Source organism: Zeus faber (genome assembly GCF_960531495.2).
Source record: "Zeus faber genome assembly, chromosome: 8".
In the NCBI taxonomy this organism is placed as follows: domain Eukaryota; kingdom Metazoa; phylum Chordata; class Actinopteri; order Zeiformes; family Zeidae; genus Zeus; species Zeus faber.
The window spans coordinates 1,457,710-1,484,008 of NC_137195.1; the positions used below are offsets into that span (position 1 = coordinate 1,457,710).

The 26,299-nt window shown below is 44.6% G+C and overlaps 2 protein-coding genes across 2 annotated transcripts in view; both read left to right on the top strand.

The window, feature by feature from the left end:
• dennd4b (DENN/MADD domain containing 4B) overlaps positions 1-2,216 on the top strand; it is a 35,301-nt gene extending 33,085 nt beyond the window's left edge. The window contains exons 28-29 of the mRNA XM_080006225.1: positions 1,308-1,366; positions 1,503-2,216. Coding sequence (XP_079862351.1) covers positions 1,308-1,366; positions 1,503-1,648 — 205 coding nt within the window. The 3' untranslated portion in view covers positions 1,649-2,216. The remainder of the gene's footprint in view (positions 1-1,307; positions 1,367-1,502) is intronic.
• Positions 2,217-2,984: 768 nt separating this feature from the next.
• kiaa0319 (KIAA0319) lies at positions 2,985-19,820 on the top strand (the record flags this gene model as incomplete). Its single annotated transcript, XM_080005750.1, is given in 17 exon segments — positions 2,985-3,218; positions 4,160-4,229; positions 4,591-5,000; positions 5,243-5,453; positions 8,535-8,931; positions 9,066-9,226; positions 9,474-9,577; positions 9,579-9,631; positions 10,615-10,763; positions 11,223-11,374; positions 11,797-11,935; positions 12,040-12,199; positions 12,364-12,557; positions 12,868-12,990; positions 14,191-14,278; positions 16,995-17,086; positions 19,420-19,820. Coding segments are annotated over 17 exon segments (2,880 nt in total). The 3' UTR covers positions 19,563-19,820.
• Positions 19,821-26,299: the final 6,479 nt, after the last annotated feature.

The window sequence follows — 26,299 nt, forward strand, 5'->3', positions numbered from 1 at the left end:
AGAGAAGCTGTTGAGGGAGGTCCAGCCCACTGAGCCCTACCGCTCACTAACACCCCTTTCCCACCGCAGCTACGACCCGGCCACACCCGCTAACGTCTGATGTTTGTGATGAGTGGGAAAGTAAAAACCTGTGTTTGAATCCCGGGTTTTAATCGGCTCCACCTCCGTGCCGCTCTGATGTGACATGACACCTGGGTCGACACCATCAAGTTCTGGACGTTGGCGCATAAATAAACAGGAATATCAGTGTCCTGTTCATTTCATGTCTCATTTACAATCCAACATCAGAAGTTATTGACTTTTTTAAAAACTGACTTTTTTCCTGCATGAGACCATGAAATGTTGTGAGTGTGGACAGTTCCATGGAGACTGCAGCAGACCCCCCCCCCCCTCCCCACCGGGCTCCAAGCCTCCACAGCACCTCGTCAGCACCTCCTCAGCACCTCCGCAGCACCGCCCCAAACCGGGTTCTAAACTGGAGCAGCGTCTCCACTCCCCACTGCCAAAGGACCGGTGTGCACCGTGCACTGCAGCATGGTGCTCCACGCTGCTCCTACTGTGTGTTGGGTCGTTCACCAACGACGACTCCTTTGAACGGCTGAAAATACTTTTTGTCCAGCTTTTACAGTTCGATGTGGTTGTTTAAGTTCCTGTCTCCTCCTGTTTTCTTCCCATCACACTCAAACATGATACGCCCCTTTAGCCACGCCCCAGCCTAACGCACCAGAAGAAAAACAGCATTTCTCCCGGCAATGGGAACATGTCAATCCCCACATCACCTTCACGTTATTATTATATACTGTTTATTATTATTATTATTATTATTATTATATACTGTTTATTATTATTATATACTGTATATTATTATTATTATTGTATACTTATTATTATGTACTGTATATTATTATTATTATTATTATTATATACTTATTATTATTATTATATACTGTTTATTATTATTATTATTATTATATACTTATTATATACTGTTTATTATTATTATATACTTATTATTATTATTATATACTGTTTATTATTATATACTGTTTATTATTATTATATACGGTATATTATTTTATAAACTGTATATTATTATTATATACAGTTTATTATTACATACTGTATATATTATTATTATTATTATTATATACTTATATTTTTTATTATTATATACTCTATTATTATTACACACTGTATATTATTATTTTACTGTTTATTATTATTATATACTGTATATTATTATTTTTATTATTATTGTATTAATAATAATAATAATAATAATCATTATTGTATTTCCTGTCTTCCAGGAGTGTGTACAGAGAGATGCTCTTCCTCACTTTAGCTGCGATGGGAAAAGACCACGTTGGTAAGAACCTGTCTCACCCTCCATCCATCTATCTCTCCACCCCTCCATCCATCTATCACTCCACCCCTCCATGGAGTTGATGATGATGATGATGATGATGGTGGTGATGTGAGTCATGTGACGTTGCCTCCTCCAGGAGCGTTTGACAAGCGCTACAGAGCAGCCTTCACCCGCCTCGCTGGGAGTCTGGGCCGCGACGAGCTCCACAGGAGGAAGGTTCAGCCGCCCAGCGCCAAAGCCCTGGACTGCAGGAGGAGCTTCCACCCGCCCCTGCAGTGCTGACCACGCCCACCCCACCCGTAGGGCAGTGTGGCCTACCTCAGTCCCCTTCCTCTCTCCCTCCTCCTTCCCTCTCCTCCTCCTCCTTCTCTCCAGTCAGACGCCAAATCATCTCAGTTCAATTTGGTTGGTCAGGCTGCTTCCTGGCTGCTCCTCCGGCTTTTCTTTCTTTCTTTCCTCCTCTTGACATTTAGTTTTTAGTTATTTTCTCTGCAGCCCAAACGAGTTTCAGCTCAAACCCCCCTCGCCTTCAATTTAAGAGCGTATCGAGTTTTTAAGAGAGAGATGTTAAATTAGAGTCGGGGGTTATGGAGAACTTCCTGTTTCCTCTTCCCTCTTCCCCACCATAGCGTCTGTGAAGCGTCTGTTTCTGTTGTTTCAAACTCTTTTCTTCTTTCTTTGTCGCACTGATCCACTGGATTAAATGTCCAGAACGGGGACTTTTCATTTGAAGCCCTCCTCCTGTACTGTGACCTTTGACCCTGTAGACTGCAAGAAGGGAGTTTCACCAGCGGTTTGACGAACGTGTATTTAAAACAGATTTATTGTGTTTGCTGTTGTAATTTATATTTGCCCGCAATTTTGGTTGTAAATGTTTTTCTTTTTGTATAAAACATTGATAAAGTCCAACTGCGTCGTGTTTTCATTCACTCATCTTCAGATACTACTTCCTGTTCCTGGTTGACGTGTCCGACTCAGACTCTGCGTGGAATCTCATTGTGATAGAAGATCAGTTTTATCGCCTTCCCTTCAAAATACAACTTTTAAACATTTAATCCAGATGTTTTATTTGATCTAAATTGCACAAGCGATAAGATCGTATTTTATCCATCCCATAGGAGGAATTCAGGTGTTGCAGCAGGAGCAGGGAGCACAGAGTGATGAGATAAGCACTCAATTCATTGTGTAAACATCACGAAAAACAAGACAAAGTCAACTAAAATAAATCTGTTCATATTTATTTCTCAAAACAGTTTTATAGAAGCATCATAACGTCAATATTCAGATTGTTGGTGTTCAGTTCTGTTGTTTACTAGTGGTTGTCGCACACTCACGCATGTGACGCACACACGTCACGCGTGTGTTTGATGATGTCAGACGGACCCTGTGCATCGGGACGCAGCGTGCTGAGCCGGACACGTCAATGCCGCCGCCATATTTGTGCGGTGTTCATTTGATTTCATTCATTCCGGGAAATGCCGAAGGTGATGGGAAAGAGAATGAATTAAAAATATGTGGGGAAAAAAGTTATACGTAAATTTGGATGAATAATTAACGTTTTCTACATGTGTTTGGTTACGAACGCCTTGCGGCGCTCACCGTCAGAGACCGCAGTAAGATGGCGGCGCTGTTGACGCGTCACCGCAGGTTTCAGCGGAAGAAGCTTCTTTGCGTCAGGCGCGTCCCCGCTCAGTCAGGCGCGTCCCCGCTCAGTCAGGCGCGTCCCCGTCGTGAACACCCCGCCGCCTGCAGAGCCGCGGTGCAAGCCCTGGTCCTGGGCCCCGAACCGGGACGGAGCCGCCGGTGTCAGATCTTCCAGGTGATCCCCCGCTTCACCCTGATGGAGGAGAGGGTGGAGGGTGTATGGAGGGACGGAGGGAGGGTGGAGGGACCGATGGAGGGAGGGAGGGAGGGAGGGAAGGGTGGAGGGTGGATGGAGGGACGGAGGGAGGGTGGAGGGACCGATGGAGGGAGGGAGGGAGGGAAGGGTGGAGGGTGGATGGAGGGAGGGTGGAGCTGTCCAGGCGGATGGTGCTGAAGCTGCGAAAAACTGTATAGACTGTTTATGGAAACAGAACTTTGCTGTATTGCCTGTCTGTCTGCCTGTCTGCCTGTACCTATCTGTCTGTCAGTCTGTCTGCTTGACTGCATGTCTATATGTCTGTCTGTCTGTCTGCCTCTCTGCCTCTATCTGCCTGTCTGTCTGCCTGTCTCACCAGACAGTGTAGATATAAGTATACTAACACCTGTACAGGTGTAAAACTACAAACACATTCTGAACTTTGTGTCACACAGCGATGAGCAGCAGCGTTTGCTTCCGTGTCTTGCTCAAGGACACTTCAGCAGGAGGAGCCGGGAATGGAACCGGCAACTGTCCAACCTGCTGCTCTGCAGATTCTGATGATAATCCATAATAAAACAGTACAGATGGAGTCACTGACAAACTATGACATAATAATTTCATTTTAATGAAGCTTGTGAAGCGAATGAATCATATGAATGAATATGAATATAATTATACATAAACATATAATTGTGAATATGAATATAAACATCAATATCAATATGAATATAGTTATGATATGAATATAAAAATAAATAGTAATAAAAATATGAACATAAATACAAACGTGAATATGAACATGAATATAAATAAACATGTAAATATAAATATGAATATAAATATGAATACAAATATAAATATGAATATAATCATGAATATGAATCCTATCGTCTGTTTATCAAACCAAAGTAAATGTAATAACAACCGCCTGGACTGTGTTTCCTGTCCAGGTCGGAGGAGTCGCCATGAGGAAGTTTCTTCTCCCGTTTCTGCTTCTTCTATGGATCCAGTCGCTGGAAGGTCAGGGAATATTCTGTGTGTGTGTGAGACTCTACGTTATTAGTTTGTTTTGATCAGGTTATGATAGTCTAGCGCTCCCTCTGGTGGTCAGAAAAATACAAATCCAGTCAATCAGAATTAATTTATTTCTATTTATATTGAAGTACATTTTCCAGTAGTTTGTTGTGGTGAGGATCGGTGCATTACAGACGATTTGCTTTAAAAAAGGATACATAAAAATATACAGAATATGATAAATACATTGGTAATGGGTATTAATTATTACTTTGTCTGGGATTATTATTCTAATGAATAATTATTACTAAATCATCAATGTCTGGAGATGATCAATAAGTTCATCTATGTGTTTGTTGTGCACCAGATGCAGTTGCGTCCCAGTGCTGGCAGGGGGCGACCTTCCCTGAGGCGGTGGTGTCCCCGGTGGCGAGCGGCGGCGGCAGCATCCTGTGGGTTCGGGGCGTGGCCTCGCTGGCGCGCTGCGTGGAGTCGTGCTGCGACCTGCCGGCCTGCGACCTGGCCTGGCTCTTCCAGCGCCGCTGCTACGTCCTCCGCTGCCAGAAGGGGGCGTCGTGCCGGCCCGTCCGGAGGCCCGGGGCCCCGTCCCGCCTGGCCTTCCTGCGTCGCGGCCCCGCCCGCCCCCTAGCGCCGGGGTCCCCGGTCAGCGGGGAGCCGCACAGGGGCGGCTGGAGACCCCTGGCCCAGAGCTCCGAGGCTCCGGGGGACGTGGAGGCCCTGAGGGACCTGGCTCAAGGCGGAGCCGGGGGCCCCGAGGTGGGAATGCAAAATACAAAAGATGCTTTCATGTTGAATTCAGAAGCAGAATATACAGTATTTATATATAATGGCAATAATAATAATTATTATTATTATAATAATGATAATAATAATTCTTATTATAATCATAATAATAAGCATAATAATAATAATAATAATAAATAATAATAAATAATATATCGAATAATAATAATAATATTAATAATTATAATAATAATATACATTTCCTGATCTCCCAGCTCTACTCAGAGGAAGCCCCAGAGGTGGGAGGCGGCCATGTTGAAGAAGGAGGCGGAGTCTCACCGACCCAGGTGGCGCCCCATTGGACGGACCTGGAGAGCAGAGAAAGGTTCAACCAATCAGACGACCCGGCTCGGTCCAGAGGGGCGGAGACAGGGAGCAGCTCCGCCCCCAGGGCCGACCAGAGCTCCGCCCCCAAGCCCACTGTCAGTACGACCTTCATTGATCATCATGTATTGATGTGGTTGATTGATCCATCACTGAGCAGTTTGTGCTGTTTTCTGATTGGTTCCTGTGTTTCCAGGACAATGACGTCAGCTCTCGTTCGACGTCACTCCCAGCGTCGCCATGGAAACCCACTGACGAGGCTATCAAGACTCCGCCTTCAACTCAGACCACACCCTCTCTTCCTGTTTCCACACCCACAGCTGCAGGCAGGTTCAACCCGTCTGTCTGCCTGTCTGTCTGACTGTCTGTCTGTCTATCTGTCTGACTGTCTGCCTGTCTGTCTGCCTGTCTGTCTGTCTGTCTGTCTGCCTGTCTGTCTGTCTGTCTGCCTGTCTGTCTGTCTGTCTGTCTGTCTGTCTGTCTCTCTTCCTCTAGTTGTACCCCTGCTGGTGTCCATGGAAGAGTCAGTCGAGCGACAAGGTACAGAAGAGACACAACAGTCATAAAGCTGCGTTCTGATTGGCCATGTCCGTTTGTTTACATGTACAATGTTGTTTACATGTGTAATGTTGTTTACATGTACAATGTTGTAGTACTAGTAGTACTAAAACTAGTAGTAACTAGTAGTATAATAATATTATGATGTAGTATTTGTAAGTATAATGTTTACAAGTACAATTTGTTTATATGTACAATGTTGTTTACATGTGTAATGTTTTCTACATGTACAATGCTGTTTACATGTATAATATCTACATGTACAATGTTGTTTACATGTACACTGTTTACATGTACAATGTTTTTTACATGTATACTGTTAACATGTACAATGTTGTTTCCATGTACAATGTTGTTTACATGTATACTGTTTACATGTACAATGTTGTTTACATGTATACTGTTTACATGTACAATGTTGTTTACATGTATAATGTTGTTTACATGTACAATGTTGTTTCCATGTATAATGTTGTTTACATGTACAATGTTGTTTACATGAACAATGTTGTAGTATTAGAACTAGTACTAACTGGTAACTAGTAGGAAGTAACTAGAAGTAGGCTTCAAAATTACGATTATTTTTTTCCCACAACGATGACAGTAGGGTCAGGGTTAACTAGTAGAAGTTTGTAGAAACTAGGAGTAACTTGTAGTAACTAGTTGTAATTAGTGGCAACTAGTTATACCTAGTAGAAATTTGTAGAACATGTGTAAACTTCTAGTGATTAGTAGCAACTACTTATAACTAGTAGAAATAGTAGAAACTAGTTTTCTTCTTCTTCTTCTTCTTCTTCTTCTTTGAGCTGCTCCCGTTAGTGGTCACCACAGTTGATCATCTGCCTCCAACACCTTGTGTTCTGTGCATCTTCCTCCCTGACACCACCCGCCTGCATGTCCTCCCTCAGCACCTCCATCAAGCTTCTCTTTGGCTTCCTCTTTTCCTCTTGCCTGGCAGCTCCACCCTCAGCCTCCTTCTCCCAATGTAACTCTCATCTCTCACGTGTCCAAACCATCTGAGTCTGGCCTCTCTCACTTTTCCACCAAGCTGTCCAACCTGAGCTGTCCCTCTAACGTCCTCATTCTTAATCCTGTCCATCCTTGTCCCTCCCAATGAAAACCTCCACATCCTCAACTCTGCCGCCTCCACTTCATCCACCTGCCTTTTAGTCGGTGCCACCGCCTCTAAACCCTACAACATGGCTACCGTCCTGTACACTTTCCCCTTCACTCTGGCTGGAACACTTCTGTCACACATCACTCCGGACACTCTTCTCCACCCACTCCACCCTGCCTGTACTCTCTTCTCCACCCGCTCCACCCTGCCTCTACTCTCTTCTCCACCCTGCCTATACTCTCTCCTTCACCTCACCCCCCAGTCTCCGCTGCCTTGGATGGTCGACGCCAAGTACTTGAACTCATCCGCCTTCTCCACCTCCACTCCTTGCATTCTCAGCTTTTCTCCGCCCTCCCTCTCATTCAGGCACATGTATTGTGTCTTACTCCTGCTGACTTTCATTGCTCTTCTCTCTAATGCTGCCTCCACTTCTCCAGGCTCTCCTCCACCTGCTCCCTACTCTCGCTACAGATCACAGTGTCATCCGTGAACATCATAGTCCACAGAGACTCCTGCCTGACTTCATCTGTTAACCTGTCCATCACCACTGCAACAAGAAAGGGCTCAGAGCTGATCCTTGATGCAGTCCCACCTCCACTTTGATGCCTTGGTCACGCCTACTGCACACCTTACTACTGTCTGACTGCCCTCATACATATCCTGCATTCATCAGCGTTCTTAAAGCAAACATGTCATCTGTAGTACTCTTTCCTGGCATGAAACCATACTGCTGCTGGCTGATCCCCACCTCTCCTCTTAACCGAGCCTCCACTACCCTTGTCCATAGCTTCATGCTGTGGCTGATCAACTTTATTCCCCTGTAGTTACTACAGCTCTGTACGTCTCCATTATTCTTGAAGATTAGAAAGAGATAGATTAGAAATAGTAGAAACTAGTAGTAACGAGTAATAACTATTTACAACTAGTAGTAGAAATTTGTAGAAACTAGTAGTAACTTGTAGTAACTACTAATAACTATTTATAACTAGTTGTAGAAATGTTTATAAACTAGTAGTATCTAGTAATAACTATTTATAACTAGTAGTAGAAATTAGTAGAAAGTGGTAGGAACTAGTAGTGACAAGTTATAACTAGTAGAAACTAGTTATAGCTAGTAGTGGGAATTTGTAGAAAGTAGTAATAACTAGTAATAACTATTTATAAGTTGTAGTAGAAATTAGTAGAAACTAGTAGTAACTTGTAGTAACTACTAATAACTATTTATAACTAGTTGTAGCAACTAGTAGTAACTAGTAATAACTATTTATAAGAAGCAGTAGAAAGTAGTAGTAACTTGTAGTAACTAGTAACAAATACTTATAACTAGTATACACTAGTAGTAACAAGTAGTAACAAGCGATATCTATACATATATATACAGTATATATATATATATATATATATATATATATATAGATATATATATAGTAGGATATATATAGTAGTAGTAGTATAGTAGTAGTATATATAGACAAAGAAAACAAAAGCCTGTGTGTTCTGTCCTGTAGACAGTCGGGCTGATGGACGGACTCTGAGGTGGGACCAGCTCAGAGGACCTCCATTCCACCTGGGAGACTCCAGTAGTACCAGTACCAACAGTACTAACCGTACCACCAGTACCACCATAGACTCCAGTACCACAAGTAACCCCAGTACCAACAGTACCACCAGTACCACCAGTAATGCCAGTACCATCATAGACTCAAGTACCACCATAGACTCCAGTACCACCAGTACCAACAGTACCATCAGTACCACCATAGACTCCAGTACCACCAGTACCACCAGTAACCCCAGTACCACAGGTACCGCCATAGGCCCCAGTACCACCGTCGACTCCAGTACCGCCAGTGAGTCCTGGATCCGGACATTGAGTATCCTGGAACCTGGAGACTACACCTTCAGGTTGGAGCTTTATCTTTCATTCTATCAAAGTAAGCCGTGGCCCAGCTGTAGTGACCCTCCAGCAGGGTGCTGTACAGTATCACTACAGAGGACAGTATTGAGGAACAGTATTATGGGATGCTGTGTCTGTTCAGAATGACGGTGGTGGACGCTGCAGGAGGTTCCTCCTCCACCACCGCCACGGTGCAGGTTCTCCAACCTGAGGCCAGCGGCCCTCCCAGCAGCCTCCCCACTGACCCCAGCCCCACCCCTCCCCTGCGTCCACATCCACGAGTTACCATGACAACCATGCCAGGTAAAACACTGTGTGTTGGAGCAACAAAACATGGAGAACAAATAGATTGACATCATCTTCCTCTTCTCCTCCTCCTCTTCCTCCTCCTCTTCCTTCTCGTCCTCTTTTCCTCCTCTCCCTCTTCTCCTCCTCTTCCTCCTTCTCTTCTCTTTTCTTCCTCTCCTCTTCCTCCCTCTTCTCCTCTTCCTCATCTTCTTCTCCTCTTCCTCCTCTTGTTCCTCCTTCTCTCCTCCTCTTCTTTGGTCAGCCTCTGTCCCAGTAGATGTGGGAGGCTCAAACCGTGGTCCAGTGGCCGTGGTGGGGCCGGACCAGGACCTGATACTTCCTCTTTGTAGTGTGGTTCTGGACGGCAGCGGGCAGTACCGACGACCGGGCTGTGGTCCGGTACCAGTGGGAGGCCACCAGGTACCATTGGACCAGTACCAGTCTGATCCTGGATCAGTATCAGCATGATTCTGGGACCAGGTACCAGGATAATACTGGACAAGGTATCAGCATGATACTGGGACCAGGTACCAGGATAATACTGGACAAAGGTACCAGTCTGATACTGGGACCAAGTTCCAGCATGATACTGGGACCAGGTACCAGGATAACACTTGACAAGGTACCAGTCTGATTCTGGGACCAAGTTCCAGTCTGATACTGGGACAAAGGTACCAGCATGATACTGGGACCAGGTACCAGTATGATTTACATTTACATTACATTTAGTCATTTAGCAGACGCTTTTATCCAAAGCGACTTACAATTGTTCAAACACCGACGGACGCAGCCATCAGGAGCAATTAGGGGTTAAGTGTCTTGCTCAAGGACACTACAGCATGCTAGCAGGAGGAGCCTGGGATCGAACCAGCAACCTTTAGATCACTAGACCACCAGCTCTACCGCCTGAGCTACCATCCCCATCTCCACATCCCCATGATACTGGGACCAGGTACCAGTATGATACTGGGACCAGGTACCAGCATAATACTTGGACCCGGTACCAGCATGATACTGGGACCAGGTACCAACGTGATACTGGGACCAGGTACCAGAATATTACTTGGACCAGGTACCAGTCTGATATTTGGACGAAGTTCCAGCATGATACTGGGACCAGGTACCAGGATAATACTGGACGAAGGTACCAGTTTGATCCTGAACAAGGTACAAGTCTGATACTGACGCCAGGTACCAGTCAGAGAAAGGTCTAAAACTAGAACCAACACTGGACCAGCTGTTCAAAGATTCTGACTTCATTTGATTCTTGGTTTGTTTAGATCCGGATATGATTGACTAGAGCTTCCTCTAGTGGTCTGTTCAGAACAGCTCGACCTTAACATTCTGTGTAAAGGTCTGATGTAGGTGCAGGACAGTGGACGTGTCGTGCTCTGTTTTCCCAGCGGTCCCTCTGGGTTCAAGATGGACGGCGTTGACCAAGCGGTGGCTACGGCGACGGGCCTGCGGGTGGGGCACTACACCTTCACACTGACTGTCAGTGACCTGCAGGGGGCAACAGACAGCACCTCGCTGACAGTCAGGGTGCACGAGGGTGAGCTCTCAGATTAAAGGTGGTATCAGTAAGGGCCAAAAAGAACGCTGCGCTTGGGGCTTACGGAAGGAATTCTGTGTCATGTTTCACAAATATACATTGTGTATTTAGATTTTCAAATGCAAAAATAACTAAAACATGAATGTCCCTCTACATCCATAATTAATAATTATTTGTAGGTTGAGAGATTTACTTGTATACACGTATTAAGAGAAGATATTTATATGGAAGATATTTTTTCAAATATAAAGGATGAAATAGATGAATGAAAACATTTGAGGGAGGCTCCTGCTGTTGCTTGTTATGGCGGCCCCTAGATGCAGTGCCTGGTAGTGCAGGGTTTGTGTCCTTAAATAAGGTCGGTTTCGGCCCCAACATTCGTCCCCTTGACGAAATAGCCCCGCCTACAGGTGACTGACAGGAATGAAATGACTTCACCGGTATCGTCTTTGCCCCCAGCCAGCGTGCCCCCGCCCGTGGCCCACGCCAGCGGGAGCCACACCCTGGTTCTGCCCGACAGCAGCGTGGTGCTCAGGGGCTCGGTGACGGGTGGCGACCAGAGCCACCTGTGCTACCACTGGGAACGCGACGCCCAGAGCCCTGCGGCCGGGGTGAGAACACGCCGCCCCCTGCTGGCAGCACAAGGACCCCTAGAGTGACGCTTTGATGCGGTGGTTCGAAACCTTCTCCACGTCCAGGAGCCTCAGTTTGATCGATCCGATGATTTAGTCTCCCGGATCCAATCTAAGATCAATATTCTTATCATTAGATCTGATTCAGTGTCTGCTCTCGTTTGGGAGATCACAATGAAACTAGGATCCAAACTGTTGTTACTGGACGTTCTTGAACTGAACAGTGTTTACTTTAATGATTAATCATTTTGCTGGGGACCCCCGGGGGCCCCATGTTGAGAACCACTGCTTTCAGCATCCTTGTTCATACAGTACATTTCAAAGTAGTAAAACTCGAAAACTAAACTCGAAAAGACACTTTGATCAAAGTGTGTTTGAACGGTGGAACCTTGCTGTTCCAGGACGTTCTGTACGGCTCCGCCACGCAGGCCTCGCTCTACCTGGCCAACCTGGTGGAGGGAACCTACCTGTTCCAGCTCCGGGTCACCGACGCCCAGGGACGGAGCAGCTCCGCCACCGCCACGGTGGAGGTCCGCCCAGGTAGGAGTCGGTGACTCCACCCCCCAAATCCTTCCTGGTTCCGCTCTAAACACCCAGGTTTATCTGTGTGTGTGTGTGTGTGTGTGTGTGTGTGTGCGTGTTAGACCCGCTGGCGGAGCAGCAGGTGGAGATGGAGGTCCTGGTTGGTGTCCACCAGCTCAGTGTGACCCAGAGAAACACTGTTGTCCGGCAGCTCGCCGCTCTGCTCCATGTCCTCGACAGCAGCATCCAGCTCAGCATCCTGCCAGGACACTCCCACCTCAGGTACTGGGAAAACTCACTGACTGGCAACCTAAGCACTGGATGAATGATTGACTGCTTTACTGAAATACTCACTGACTGGCAACCTGATGACTGATGACTCTGTGTGTGTGTGTGTGTGTGTGTGTGTGTGTGTGTGTGTGTGTGTGTGTGTGTGTGTGTGCCAGCACGGTGCTGCGGCTCTCCGTGCACACTCTCCCCGTGCACGCTCGTCCCGTGCACGCTCGTCCCGTGCACGCTCGTCCCGTGCACGCTCCTGAGGCTCCACTTCCTGCGTCGCTGCTGCAGCTCCTTCGCTCGCAGCTGCTGAAGGAGAGGAGCGACTACCTGCTGTTCAGAGTACTGCGAGTGGACCCCGTGTGTGGGTACTAGTACACACTCTGGGTAGAATTACACATACCGAGTACTTGTACACACTCTGCATAGAAGTACACTGGGTAGTTGTACACACACTGAAACTATCACTCTTCTGTCTGTGAGTATAACTACACATAATGTTAGTATCAGTACACTGTACTATCACTGTATGTAATACTTATCGTAATATATACTCAGTACTTGTGAGTATCACTATACTGTCTGTCTGTCATAAAACTGTACTATAACTTTAGTGTGAAGTAATAATAGTATCACAAGTATTGTGTACTCTGAGTGTACTCCGTCTTGTGTAGTGTGTGTACTGCGCTGTTCGGGGCGTGGCCAGTGCGACCCCATCACCAGGCAGTGTGCCTGCGCCCCCTTCTGGACACAAAACCTTGTGCGACGTTTCCTTGGCGACGGCGAAAGCAACTGTGGTAACATGGACTTCCTGTTTCTAACGCCTCATTTCCTGTTTCATCAGAGATAACATCCGTCCAGACGCTGGTTTTCTCTAATGATGACACACTATACGCTGAGAGGGATTGAGAGCTAGTCTGACTAGTTAACTACTACTGTGACTACTTTATAACTAGTATGTCCAGTTTATAACAAGACGTACGAGTTTATATCTGGTATGTCTTGTTTTATTACTAGTATGTCTAGTAAATCAGTATGTCAAGTTGTATAACTAGTATGATTAGTTGTATAACTAGTATGATTAGTTGTATAACTAGTATGTTTAGTTGTATAACTAATATGAGAACAAAAACTAGTTTATAACCACTAACCACTAGTTTATAACCACTAGTTTTTAACCACTAGTTTGTAACCATTAGTTTGTAACCACTAGTTTATAACCACTAGTTTGTAACCACTAGTTTATAACCACTAGTTTGTAACCACTAGTTTGTAACCACTAGTTTATAACCACTAGTTTGTAACCACTCGTTTGTACCACTAGTTTATAACCACTAGTTTGTAACCACTACTTTATAACCACTAGTTTGTAACCACCAGTTTGTAACCACTAGTTTATAACCACTAGTTTGTAACCACTAGTTTATAACCACTACTTTATAACCACTAGTTTGTAACCACTAGTTTGTAACCACTAGTTTATAACCACTAGTTTGTAACCACTAGTTTATAACCACTAGTTTGTAACCATTAGTTTATAACCACTAGTTTGTAACCACTAGTTTGTAACCACTAGTTTATAACCACTAGTTTGTAACCACTAGTTTATAACCACTAGTTTGTAACCATTAGTTTATAACCACTAGTTTGTAACCACTAGTTTGTAACCACTAGTTTGTAACCACTAGTTTGTAACCACTAGTTTATAACCACTAGTTTGTAACCACTAGTTTATAACCACTAGTTTAAAGCAGAGTCATGACGCTGGTGGTGGCTTTTCAGGCTTTAAACACTTGCGCTTCCTCTCTCTCCCGTCTCTCTCTCCCCTGTCTCGCTCTCTCCCGTCTCTCTCTCCCCTGTCTCGCTCTCCCCTGTCTCTCTCCCGTCTCGCTCTCCCCTGTCTCGCTCTCCCCTGTCTCTCTCCCCTGTCTCTCTCTCCCCTGTCTCTCTCCCCTGTCTCTCTCTCTCCTGTCTCTCTCCCCTGTCTCTCCCCACAGAGTGGAGGGTTCTCTACGTAGTTCTGTCCATCTTCGTGCTGATTGTCTCCATCTTGTGTCTCAGTTGGACGCTTGTCTGCTGCAGGAGGTGCGTGCAGGGCACTTTTTAACCCCAGAATAATTTTTAAAATATTTTTGTTTTTATTTTTAATTGAATTAATTGCGATAAATTGATTAATATATTTTCTTAATTAATAACTCATATTATTTAAAGGGAAACTCCAGTTTGGTGTGTCAATATAATGTGATATCACTGTGATGTCAATGTAATTTCACTGTCACCGTGATGTCACGGTGTCACAATGATGTCACCGTGATGTCAACGTCTCAATGTAATGTAACAGTGTCACAGTGATGTCACTATGTCGCCGTAATGTCAATTTGTCACCTTGATGTAATTGTGATATCACGTGATGTCACTGTGTCACCATGATGTCACTGTGATGTCAACGTGTCAATGTGATGTCGTTTTGTCACCGTGATATCATCTTGATGTCAGTGTCACTGTGTTGTCACCATGTCAATGTGATGTCACTGCATCACCTTGATGTCAACGTGTCTCCGTGATGTCACCATGATGTCACTTTCACTGTGATGTCACTGTGTCACCATGTCACCGTGATGTCACTGTGTCAACGTGATGTCAGCGTGATGTCACTGTCATGTGATGTCAACGTGTCAATGTGATGTTGCTGTGTCACCGTGATGTCATCGTGATGTTACGTGATGTCACTGTGTCACCGTGATGTCGCCATGTCAGTGTGATGTCACTGGGATGTCATCGCGATGTCAATGGGTCAACGTGTCTCCGTGATGTCACCATGATGTCACTGTCGCAGTGATGTCAATTTGTCACTGTTATGTAACCGTGATGTCACTGTGTCACCGTGATGTCAATTTGTCACTGTGTTGTCAACGTGTCAATGTAATGTCACTGTGTCACGGTGATGTAACCGTGATGTAACTATGATGTCACCGTGATGTCAACGTAATGCCACTGTGTCACCATGATGCCAACGTGTCAATGTAATCTCACGGTGCCACCGTGATGTCAACATGATGTCACTGTGTCACAGTGATGTCACTTTGTCACCGTGATGTAACCGTGATGTCACTGTGTCACCGTGATATCAACGTGATGTTAAATTGTGACCCACCGCATACTTTAGGGTCATTTGCTTTTTCTTTTTCACATCATTTGAAAGTGGAGATTCAGAGCTTGCCAACAAGGTGTCACTTGTGCAAATCAAGCAAATGTTTTGAAAGCTATGACTTGTTCATGACAAGGCTGTGGCAAACTGTGTTTCTGACATAATCACCTTCAAAGTTTCCCTGAGACCTGGCTTCATTCAGCTCCCACAATGCAAATGGATGGAGGACCAACACAGCCACAAGGCTACTTGACAAACTGCTGAATGGGCCAATCACTGCTTTGTTCTGTGTTTTGAGGGAACGTTGAACGTATTCTTGTTTGGGAAAAAAAGCTTTTATTTAACTAAGAATATACATGTTTTATAAAAGTGGAATTATTTTGGAGTTTAAAAGTACGGACAACAACAAAATGTAGACTCCATCAATAAAATGAGTCAGAAAATCTGAAATCTGAAAATCTGTCGCCAACCTCAACGGACTTCATCACGTCATCAACTTCTTCCGTTGTAACAACGGACGTATCGTCGGTCTCTTCCGGTGGTTCTTGAAAATATTCTGTTTCATCGTCACGTTAAGTTTGAAATCCGCTGTTTGAAATGTTCTCCAAGTCCGGAGTAATGTCACGTTCAGCGTCGCTGTCGTTCTCCGCGTCGCTGTGGGAGAACTGACCATCATGACGGAAAATGAAGTCCAGTACGCGCTGCTTACACTGAGCCCCGTGCTGCACGGTAACCGTCTGTTTACGGAGGTGACGTAGGTGCGTGACACGAAGGGTTTTTCTTCTTCTCCGTTTCACAACAGTGGCTCCGTGTGTGTAAAATACGTAAAATGTAAAGGTTGAACTCTATCAAACCGGTTTGACATTGTGACTTCAATTCACATGGAATATGGAGTAATGATCTTCACCTGGACGCTCGCTTTAAAGGAAACCATCGATCGGAGTTGTTCAGCGTCTCGGTAAATTAACTGTTTCCCCATGTCATCTAACAGGAATATTTAACTCCACCGTTTAACATTTTTCTACTATTTATTAATCAGACTCAGTTTTGAAAATATGTTGAGAGATTAAAAAATTTAAAAACATAAATCTGGAAAAATCTAATTTTCCAGGTTTTTTCAACTTATTTGCTGCTCCTGGCCCGTTTAGAAATGAGCGAGACAACGGGTTTTGCTGTGGTGGGACACAATTGTCACCATGTTCTAACCGTTATGTCACCATGATGTCACTGTGTCACCGTGATGTCAACGTATCAATGTAATGTCACTGTCACTGTGATGTCTCTGTCACCGTGATGTAAATTTGTCACCGTGATGTCAACGTTTCAATGTAATGTCACTGTCACTGTGATGTCAACCTTATGTCAGTGTGTCACCGTGATGTCAATTTGTCACCATGCAGTCAATTCGTCACCATGATGTCACCGTGATGTCAGTGTCACCGTGATGTCAACGTGATGTCCCCGTGTCACCGTGATGTGAATTTGTCACCGTGATGTAACCGTTATGTCACCGTGATGTCACTGTGTCACCATGCAGTCAATTCGTCACCATGATGTCACCGTGATATCAGTGTCACCGTGATGTCAACATGTCAACGTGATGCCACTGTGTTACGCTGATGTCACCGTGAACCTTGTTCTGTGTTTCTCCAGGAGTAGACAGAGCAAAATGCGGAGGAAAACCCGCTACACGGTCCTGGACGACATGGACGCCCAGGAGAGGGTGGAGCTCCGGCCCAAATACAGTAACACACAACACACTGTAACACATTCTCTAAGTATGTATGAATGACCTTGAATGTACTGTATGTATATATGTATGTAAGTATGAATGTATGAATTACCTTGAATGTGTGTATGTATGTATGTAATTTTGACCTTGAAAGTATGAATGACCTTGAATGTACAGTATGTATGTATGTATGTATGTATGTATGTATGGATGGATGTATGTATGTATGACCCTGAATGTACAGAAAGTATGACCTTGAATGTATGAATGGCTTTGAATGTACAGTATGTACTGTTTATATGTATGTTTGTATGTATGTAGTATGTAATATGCTTCAATAACTAAACTTAGTACAGAGCAGAATGGTTTAACTTTAGTTAAACTCTAAATAAACTCCAAATAGCTCTCCAAATATCTGCCATAACCGTGGCAACTTAACCAATGTACAAATACGCAAAATATTCAAATTGTAGATTTACTTTATAGATCTGGTATGCTTTTTACATCTCAAGAACTTGAATGAGTGAATGACCTTGAATGTACAGTATGTATGTATGTATGACCTTGAATGTATGACCTTGAATATATATATGACCTTGAATTTCTGTATGAACTACTGTATGTTTGATTTTAAATGTACATTTGACCTTTGTTGTATGAATGACCTTGAAGGTATATATGACCTTGAATTTCTCTTTGTGTATGTATGACCTTGAATGTATGAATGGCCTTTTATGTATATTTGACCTTGAACATATGAATGACCTTAAAAGTACGTATGTATGTTTGTATGACCTTCAATGAATGAATGGCCTTGAATGTTTGTTTGGCCTTTAATGTATGAATGACCCTGAATGTATTATTATATTTATGTATCTATGTATGTATAGACTATCTGTTAGTATGTATGATCTTCAATGTATGTTTGACCTTGATAGCATGTTTGAACCTGAATGTATGAACAGCCATGAATGTATGACCTTGAATATCAGTATGTCAATTTTCAGTGTTATTTGGCATAGTATATTTTGACATTTTTAGACACAGTATAGTACGGCGTTTTGGGGTGCAGTATATTTTGACATTTTCGATACAGTATAGTATGTTATTTTTTTTATGTTTTTCGGCATAGTATATTTTGAACTTTTTTGACATAGTATGTTGTTTTTTTATGTTTTTTGGCATAGTATATTTAGACATTTTGGACATAGTACAGCATGTCGCTTTTCGATGTTTTTTTGGCATTGTATATTTTGAAATTTTTCGACATAATAGATAGTAAAATACATCCCATGATGCACTTGGACACATCCTCAGTGATAGTACTTGGGATCATCGGGTGTTTGGGATCTTTCAACTTCAGACCCCCCCCCCAGGCGACCCGGTCGGGAGTGAGTTCGGTTCCCGGCCTCTGTCCAAGAAGCATTGATCCACGGCTTGGCCCTGCTCATCCACAGCTTCCTCCGCTGCCTCTGAAGCTCTGCCGAGGGCCTTTCTTTTGCTCGCACCAGTGACGCCCAGGAGGCTCCGGGCTCGGCACAGGGACTTGCTGGCACAGCCCCTGCCTCCCACCTCCGGTCAAACACTTTGCACCGGCTCTGCGTATTTCTCCCTCTTCCTTTCGTTGGCCTCTTCCATTGGCTCCTCCCAAGGCACCGCAAGCTCCATCATGACCGCTTGTTTGGATGTTACTGAGAACAGCGCAATGTCCGGGCGAAGGGAGGTCTCTCGAATGCAATTTCTCGTCTCGATGGTGGCAGACGCTTGCTCTGGTCGATGGCCATACAGATGGAGTATAGTATATAGTATATAGTATAGTATATACAGTATATAGTATGTCGTTTTTCAATGTTTTTCGGCATAGTATATTTCAACATAGTATAGCATGTTTTTGGATGTTTTTCCACATAGTATATTTGGAACTTTTTCGACATAGTACTTAGTATGTTGTTTTTCATATTTTTTTCGGTATAGTATATTTTGACGTTTTGGACATCGTATAATATGCAGTTTTTGGGCATGTTATATTTTGACATTGACAGTATTATATGGTGTTTTTGGGCGTAGTATATTTAGACATTTTCAACATAGTATAGTATGTCATTTTTAAATGTTTTTCGGCATACTGTATCTGACCTTGAATTTCTGTGTTTGTATGTATGACCTTTAATATACAGTATGTACTGTATGTATGTAGGGTTATGTATGTATGTACTGTATGTATGTATGTATGCATGTATGTATGATCTTGAATTTCTGTATGTGTTTGTATAACCTTGAATGTATGAATGATTTGAAATCCTTCCATCTTTCTATCCATCCTCCCTCCTCCCTCTGTGTGACCAGGCCTGAAGCATCGCAGCACGGAGCACAACTCCAGTCTCATGATGTCGGAGTCTGAGCTGGACAGCGACCAGGACCAGGACCAGGACCAGGATCAGGACCAGGCTCACAGCCCTGCTGGTCGCCACAGCAACGCATTCGGCTGACTGTGTGTGTGTGTGTGTGTGTGTGGAGGGAAAATCCTGCTAGCTAAATTCATCCTGTGGACTTTCTGTGTATTCAGCCATAGACAACCTGAGGACATTCAGTGTATACCATTGCGTCCATTGTGAGGACAATCTGTGTATACAATAACGTACATGCTAAGGACATTCGGTGCATACCGGTGCATACAACCTGAAGACATTCGGTGTATACCGGTGCATACAACATGAGGACATTCGGTATATACCGGTGCATACAACCTGAGGACATTCAGTGCACACTGTTGCATACAACCTGAGGACATTCTATGAATACTGTTATGTACAACCTAAGGACATTCTATGAATACTGTTACATACATGCAGAGGACATTCGTGTATACCGTTACGTGCATCCTGAGGACATTGTGTATACAGTTCCATACAACCTGACGACATTCATTGAATACAGCTACACACATCTTACAGGAGGTAAGATAGGAGATAGATTCAAGAGGTTATTTGTCACATACATATACATACGGTCATACATATATGCAGTGAAATGTCATGACAACCGGTGATTACACACAATAAGCTCCAGAAACACTAAAAATACTAAAATGTGCGTAATCGACACAAGGCACTCGCGCAGGCGGCTGCAAGTGGCGGTAACGTGGGTAAGAGGCGGTAATAATTGAAGGTGGAGGCCGATGTGGAACAGACCCAAGACGTTTGAAGAGACAACCAGAGAGAGAGTAAAGAATGTCATTTATCTCTAATGTTGAGGTGCTAAAGCTGTTGGTTTGAGCAGTGCTCTCATCTCCGGATAATGATCATCACAACAGAGAAACTTAAAGCCTGGACCGAGGGATTCCAGGATCCACAAGGAAACACAAAACAAGGTCCTCCAGCAGGAACAGTAAAACGTCCATAACTTTGTTGAACAAGCGTGCTAAAGAAATCCAGTTCCTGTATGCAGAGTTCTTCCTCAAAAATAAACCTTTTGAGCATGAATGCTTGTTGAATAATGCAATTGTTACGTTGAAGAGGTAGAGCATTCAACAGTTTAACGTCTGTAAATAAAACCTTTGCTTGAAACAAAGTCTGCAACTGTATTGTACCGACTGCAGCGACTCAAACTTTTTTTTAACAAAACTCCACGTTTAATGTTTAATATTGTTGTTTAATGTTAGCAGGTAATTCTGACCTTACAGACACTAGGGACAGAATGGTGCAGGTACGAAAACAACCCGTCCAATTCCAAGAATCGAAAGAAGGTCTTGACGTCTATGAGGTCTCCATACGGGAGAAAAGCAGGTGTGTAGCCTGTCCTCTGATATGCGGCAGGTAGAGGTCCCATTCCCTGTGCTTAGATCCCATGTCAGCCCCGATGGCAGTTTTGATCGAGCAATGACTTTTCGGGTTTGGTGCGACTGCAGGTGGTAAGCCTTGGTCAGTCGACAAACAAAACCCACGGATGAGACGACAAACTGGTCCAGGTACTTGGGAGCACCATGTCTTGCAAAGACCTCCGACATAAACTTTCTCGCAGCCATATCATCGGGGAAAAACTAGCCGAGGGCACTGAGGTGAAACGCCAGATTTGTGGATGATCTCAAAATGAAAGTCCTGTAGTCTCAGACATGGGTGTGACATTAGCCATCTCAGGCTGTTGTGGTATATGACGACTCTGGCGTGTGAACACTCAAAGTAGGGAAGTGTTCCAGAGCCCAAATCACTCTGTGCCATGCACATCTTAGACTAACCAGAACACCTTGACAATCGTCAGTCCACATGAGTGGATTGCCCTCTCTAGTAAGTAAGATGACCTTTGACCTTGGGTATACCCAGACACGAAGTGTAGTACAGTCATTCCCAGGAACTGTTAGACTTGACTTGTTTGACTGTGGATGGTGTCGGAAACTCTTTGATGGTGATAATCTTGTTCTTGTTGGGATATAAAGTGTCAGGGATTGTTACCATGTGAGTCAGCACTTTGCTGAGTTCTTCCAAGTGTTGTTCAAAGGTCGGTGCAGCCCCCACAATGTAGTCCAGGTAGACCACACGGCAGTTGTAAATAAAACCTGCCAACAAAGTTTTCATGAGTCGCTGAAATGTGGCGGCGACAGTATGACCTTAAACTGCTACAGGCCTTTGTGTGGTGGCCCTCAGGGGCCATTGACAAAGAGTCCAAGTCTTGGGCTCCTTCTCCAGCTGTCTGGTTAATTCCAGGAGAAGTTGGGCATCAGAGCAAGTATTCTTGTATATAGACACAGACTCGAGGCACTCATCAGGTTGAACACTTACATAGGAATATACATCAGTGACAAGTGAAGTGAATAACAATAATCATCTGGTTCAAATGGCACCTGTCAAGGGGTGGGATATATTATTATATATATACTGTCATATACACTGTTATATATTTGAGATGTGGGGGATGGGATGGTTTGAGCAGCCACATGTGACCTGGATCTTGGTGATTGGGTCAGTGTGGCTGCATGCCTGTTGCTCGGTGGTTGGGCTAAGGAGCAGCAGGTTAAAACCCCTATCCTCACACACACTCGTATCCTACTCCGATACTCCTATCCTGTCATTATGACATGATTGATCTGCTCCTGGCTAATTCCACCTAGCCTTCTCTCTACAATAAACTGGTGTTTACAACCCGTCTTCAGTGTCTCTGTGCCGGAGCGTCCTGAAAACACCACTTGTGGTAGGTGAATCTGCCATGGTGCACTGTGGCGCTGTTGCTCGTTAGCCCAAACACCTAGCAACAGGAATGCAGCCACACTGACCCAATCACCTAGATCCAGGTTCAGGTGTGACTGCTCAAACCATCCCATTCTCACATCACAATATTATTATCATATATATACAGTAACAAATACTAAATAACTAACACAATTCACTTACCGAGATGCCGAACAGCGCTGAACAACGCAGATCGATGGTTTCCTTTAAAGCGAGAGTCCAGGTGAAGATTATTCCTCCATATTCCATGTGATACGAAGTCACAATGTGGAACCATTTTGACAGAGTTCAACCTTTAAATATTACGTGTTTTTTTACACACACCTGGATACATTGTTGTGTAGGTGGAGTATACCAACAAAGAAGAAAAGCTGACATCACTTCCGAAAACAGACAGTTAAAGCGCAGGATGAGGAGCCTTCGTTATCACTTGTCTGAAACTTTCATCTCTGTGTTGTTATGGATTACGAGTAGGGTGCAGGAAGCTCTAAATCATATCGCGGACCTTAACCAGTGCGATAGATCCAAGTCAGTGTAAGCAGTGTGTACTGGTGTTCATTTTCCACGATGAGAGTCAGTTCTCCGACAGCGATGCTGAATCTGATAGCGGCGTAATCTTGGAGAACATTTCAAACAGCGGATTTCAACCTGAATGTGAGGATGAAACTGAATATTTTAAAACAGCCCCCGAGGAGAACGACAACATGCCCGCTGTTGTTACAACGGAAGAAGTCTATTGAGGTTGGTGATGCAGATTATGAACAAGTAGCAATGCACTAGGTTCTCAAGTTTACCTGCAAACGCAAACAGAAAATGGAAAGAGGCCTCAAACACTCACTGTAGCGGGGATAGGGTTGGGGTTAGCCTACGTAACGAGTTTTTTCCCGCAAGCCATTAGAACTGTCAATGCTGACCTCACCAGGGGTCCTAACTGAGCCATGCACTAGGCTCCACTACCTACTGTACTGTATGTAGCATACTGTACCGCATACTGTGTCACTGTTCAGGGTTGTTCGTGATGCCGTATTGCTGCGCCGTACTGTTGTATACTGTGCTGTATTATCCCAAACACTACCTCACACTATTCACATTCACATGCCACTTTAATTCACATGCCACTTTAATTCACATATCTGTATATACGTAGGCATATTCCCTCTATCTATTCCATTTTATTTCAATTTATTTTTATTGTATTTTATTCTATATATTTTTATCTTATTCTATAAATATTCAACTTACTGTATTACGTTTTAGGAGTCAGTTAGTCGGTCTATTAGAAAGGAATTTTCTACTTTTATTTTTTTTCCTAGGACATATAGTGTGCTATCACCGGGTGCGTTGCATTACATTTCACTGCATATATGTATGAAAGTATGTATATGTATGTGACAAATAAAAATCTTGAATCTTGAATCTTGAATCCAGGAACTTTAAAGATACTGTATTTGGCATACACACATTTATATGTTAAATGACACACCGAGGTTGATATACAAAGGCTAATATTATTGACAGACTGTACATTTTGTCGTATTGTCCGCACTTTTAAACTCATAAATAATTCCACTTTTATAAAACAAACGTAACTTTGAGAATACTTCCTGCGGAAGCGCTGGGATGCATCCTCCTCCTGTATCCTGCGGTCATCGGGTGTTTCTGGTCTGTTTAAACATCATACACACTCTCCCAGGCGACCCAGCCAGCGGTGATCAGTCCCCAGCTTGCATCCCAGCGGTGGTTAACCGTTAGGACTCCCTCTTGGGCCAGAGCCACTTGGTGGCCCTCTCTGTGGCATCGATGGTTGATTTGATGGGCATCTTTTTCGCCAAGCCCACTATGCATAGCTTGGTCAAGACTCTGCATAGAGACTGGCCTGCAATTCCCCGGCATCCCACCTCGATACGCTCACAGTGCATGGACCCGCCCAGCTTCCTGCACTCCTCCGTCAACTCCTGGAACTTGGCGCGTTTCCGCTCTTGGGCTACGTCCATGCGCTCTTCCCAGGATACAGTGAGTTTCACCATGATCACTTGTTTGGTGGAATTGGAAAGGATGACCATGTCTGGACGCATTGTCGTTGGGACGATGTGCTCAGGAAAGCGCAGCTGCTTGCAGAGATCAACATTCAGCTGCCAGTCGGCTGCTGAGACGAGGAGGCCAGTCGTTGATTTTGACTGTACGGCGTGTTTCTCTCCAGCCTTAACCAAGTTGATCATTCTTTGCCGGCGTTGCTTGCTGGCTGTTATGGCCGAGGCTACTATCTGCACAACTGCCCTGAGCACTTGATCATGCCGCCAGCGATGGCGACCATCTGCAAGTGCCTTCGGGCAGCTGCTGAGGATGTGCTCGAGGGATCCCCTTCCAGAACACAGAGCACAAGATGGAGTTTCAGTCTTGCCCCAGACGTGGAGGTTTGCCGGGCTTGGTAGGCCATTATAGATAGCCTGGACCAGGAACTGGACTCTGTAGTAGTCTGCTCGCAGGATGTTATCCCAGGTAATCCTTCTTTGCTGTACAGATTCCCACTTTGTCCATGCTCCTTGCTGTCTAAGGCCCACCATCCTGCTTGCTCTTTCTTCCTCCATTCCTGCCCGAACATCCTCCTGGAGAAGAAAATGCCCCTCTTTGCCCGTGGCTTAATGAGGTTTGGTCGTGGGGAAGCAACCAAGACCAGCATGGCATCTGGCCACGTACCCCACAAGCTCCCTCTGCCTCAGCCGAGACTCTGCCACCTCAAGTGCCTCGCCTGCTTTCCATTTACTGCCCGCCCTGACCTCAATTCCCACTGCTGACACCTTTGGGTCCCTCAAGTCCTTGTACAGGAGTACCTCCCTTGTCTCCGACACCATGAACTCCTCTTTTAAACCGCTGAAGGGGAGTTGCAGAAGATAGCTACTTATCCTCCTCTTCATTGACTCTACTGTTGTCATCGGGACCTCATAGATCAGCAGCGGCCACAGGATCCTGGGCAGGATGGCATGTTGGTAAATCCAAGCCCTAAATCTCCCTGGTAGACCTGACTTGTCTGCCTTTGTGAGCCACTCCTCAAGGTCTTCAATGGTCTTTTTGATGGAATCACCATCCTTGAGGCTTGCGTCAAAGACCTCCCCAAACTTTTAACCGGCTGCTCAGTGATGGAATGGTGTCACCAGCTAGTGAGAAGTGGAACTTGTCCACTACCCGCCCCTTCTTCAGCACCGGCAACCTAGATTTGCTTAGTTTAAAGCTCATCCTGACCCATGCAAATTAGCTTTTCTAGGCCTTGCAGGACCCATCTGGTTCCTGGTACTGAGGATGTGGTGTGATGGTGATGATGTCCATGAAGGCCCTGATTGGAGGTTGCCTCATGCCAGATTTTGTCTTTGGGCCCCGGCATTCAACCTCTAGTGATGTAGCAATCATGTTCATGGCCAGAGCGAAAAGGGTAACAGAAATGGTGCAACCTGTTATTATTCCCTTCTCTAACCGATGCCAGCTCGATGTTTCGGACCCAGATGCAACTCTCATCCTGAAATCATTGTAGTAATCCAGGATCAGCTTGCTGATGTTACTAGGCACATGGTGTCTTTGCATGGAGATTTCGACCAAGCTGTGCGGTTTGGACCCGTAGGCATTGGTCAGATCCAACCACAGTACAGACAGTTCTCCCTTCGACTCCCGGGCTTCACGGATTAGCTGATAGAAAACATCTGTGTATTTCAAGCAGCCGGGCACCCCAGGGATTCCTGGGGTGCCCGGGGTATCCTCCAGAACGACATAATCGTTCTGGAGGATAAACTTTGCCAGGCATCGTGACAAAATGCTAAAGAAGATTTTGCCTTCCATGCTTAGCAAAGAAATGGTGCGGAGCTGTTCGACGGTCTTAGAATTCAGCTTCTTGACAAAGCCAAAAGGATTGGAAAAGAAGTCTAGTTGTTTCCTTGCTCTCTCCTTTCTCCTTCTCCCCTCTGCTCTACGTAAGTCATGAGCTTCTTCTGCAAGATGACCCTTAGTTCGGTGAG